This window comes from Triticum aestivum, unplaced genomic scaffold, assembly GCF_018294505.1.
Source record: "Triticum aestivum cultivar Chinese Spring unplaced genomic scaffold, IWGSC CS RefSeq v2.1 scaffold251769, whole genome shotgun sequence".
Classification (NCBI taxonomy): domain Eukaryota; kingdom Viridiplantae; phylum Streptophyta; class Magnoliopsida; order Poales; family Poaceae; genus Triticum; species Triticum aestivum.
Genome location: NW_025254872.1, coordinates 532 through 1919, shown reverse-complemented (window position 1 = coordinate 1919; position 1388 = coordinate 532). Strand labels below are relative to the sequence as shown.

General features: G+C 40.0%; 1 protein-coding gene across 1 annotated transcript; it reads left to right on the top strand.

The window, feature by feature from the left end:
- Window positions 1–3: 3 nt before the first annotated feature.
- Window positions 4–1173, top strand: LOC123177534 (homeobox-leucine zipper protein HDG7-like; the record flags this gene model as incomplete). Its single annotated transcript, XM_044591228.1, has 3 exons — window positions 4–74; window positions 155–272; window positions 906–1173. Coding segments are annotated over 3 exons (453 nt in total), but the record flags the coding sequence as incomplete, so codon positions are not given.
- Window positions 1174–1388: the final 215 nt, after the last annotated feature.

Sequence of the window (1388 nt, the reverse complement as noted above, 5' to 3'; positions counted from 1 at the left end):
AGTGAGCAGAGGATGGAGACAAGGCGTACCAACTATCACCGTCTCCGCAGAGAACAGATCCAAGAACTTGAAGCATACTATAATTACTCAATCATTGTTTCTTACCTATCGAAGATGATGTTTACTAATGCATTTTCATTAACGTCATCTGTAGTGTCTTCCGGGAAATCCCTTATCCTGATGAGAAACTCCGGAAGAGCCTTAGTGAGAGGCTCGGCATGAGTGCCCAACAGGTCAAGTTCTGGTTCCAAAACCATCGCAGCAACAGTAAGGTAAATACTATTCTTCTCCATACTGAATAACATGAGATGTCACCACATGGGTCAGCTAAGACATGCAATTATGCAGATTTTTGCGGTTAAATAGTATAAACTCCAATGAAGAAAGTAGCATTATTTGTCACCTGAACTCACAATGCCATGGGTGAGGCTTGTTGGCGCTCTCGCTCAATGGAGAGAGAATTTTAAAAATAATAGAAAATCCAGTTTTTTAGATTCAAAAATATCTGAAGATAAGTTCATAAGTAAGTATATAGATCTGTGTAAAACCTAATTTTGAAATACGTTTTGATGTGAGTTGTACGAAAAATCATGTCTGTTAATAGTGAAGAGTACATGTGCTAGACATACATTGTTTTGCTATTTTTGCGTAACCATCTTAAAAATGTATTTCACCACGTAACTTTACACAGAACTAGTATTCATCGATAGGTATGTGCATATTATTGTCATGCTTTTTTTTGAATTCAAATAATATGATTTTTGAAATTTTAAAATTGAGACAACATGAAGCTCGAGCTCCAATAGCAAATCCTACAATGTACTACGATGTTACCTTCGTGAACATGGGGTCATACTCTTATAATAACCGCTGAAATGATGCATTCATGAAATTAATAAATACAGGGCAAGACGCAAAGGCGGGAGACCACCACTCTTAAGTTAGAGAACCAGATGCTAAAATCTGACAGGCAAGCCATCATGTCGGCTATGGAAAATAGCACTTACCTCAAATGCAGAGGGGCCGTGGTTAAAACTCAGGACACCTCAGAGCGCCAACGCTTGTTCAAGGAGAATATGAAGCTCAAGGAGGAACTTAGGCTTGCTGCCACCCATCTTAAAGAGGGTCTCCAACAAAATGGAATGTGGCCCCGATTGACCCGCAACTAACCGCACTGTCTTTGGTCGTTTCCAACGTTATCCTGTCGCATGTACGCTAGTTTTGCTTGATTCCTAGGCATGCAAATAATGCATCATGTTGTGTGTGTATGTGGACGACTTGGATGCTTGTTTATTTCTTTTGTAGGCTGTCATGGTTGCTTGGTGGGATGGCATGAGATCTAGCAATCATAGCAACAATGTATGGGTTGTGGAGTGAGTGGTTTTGGG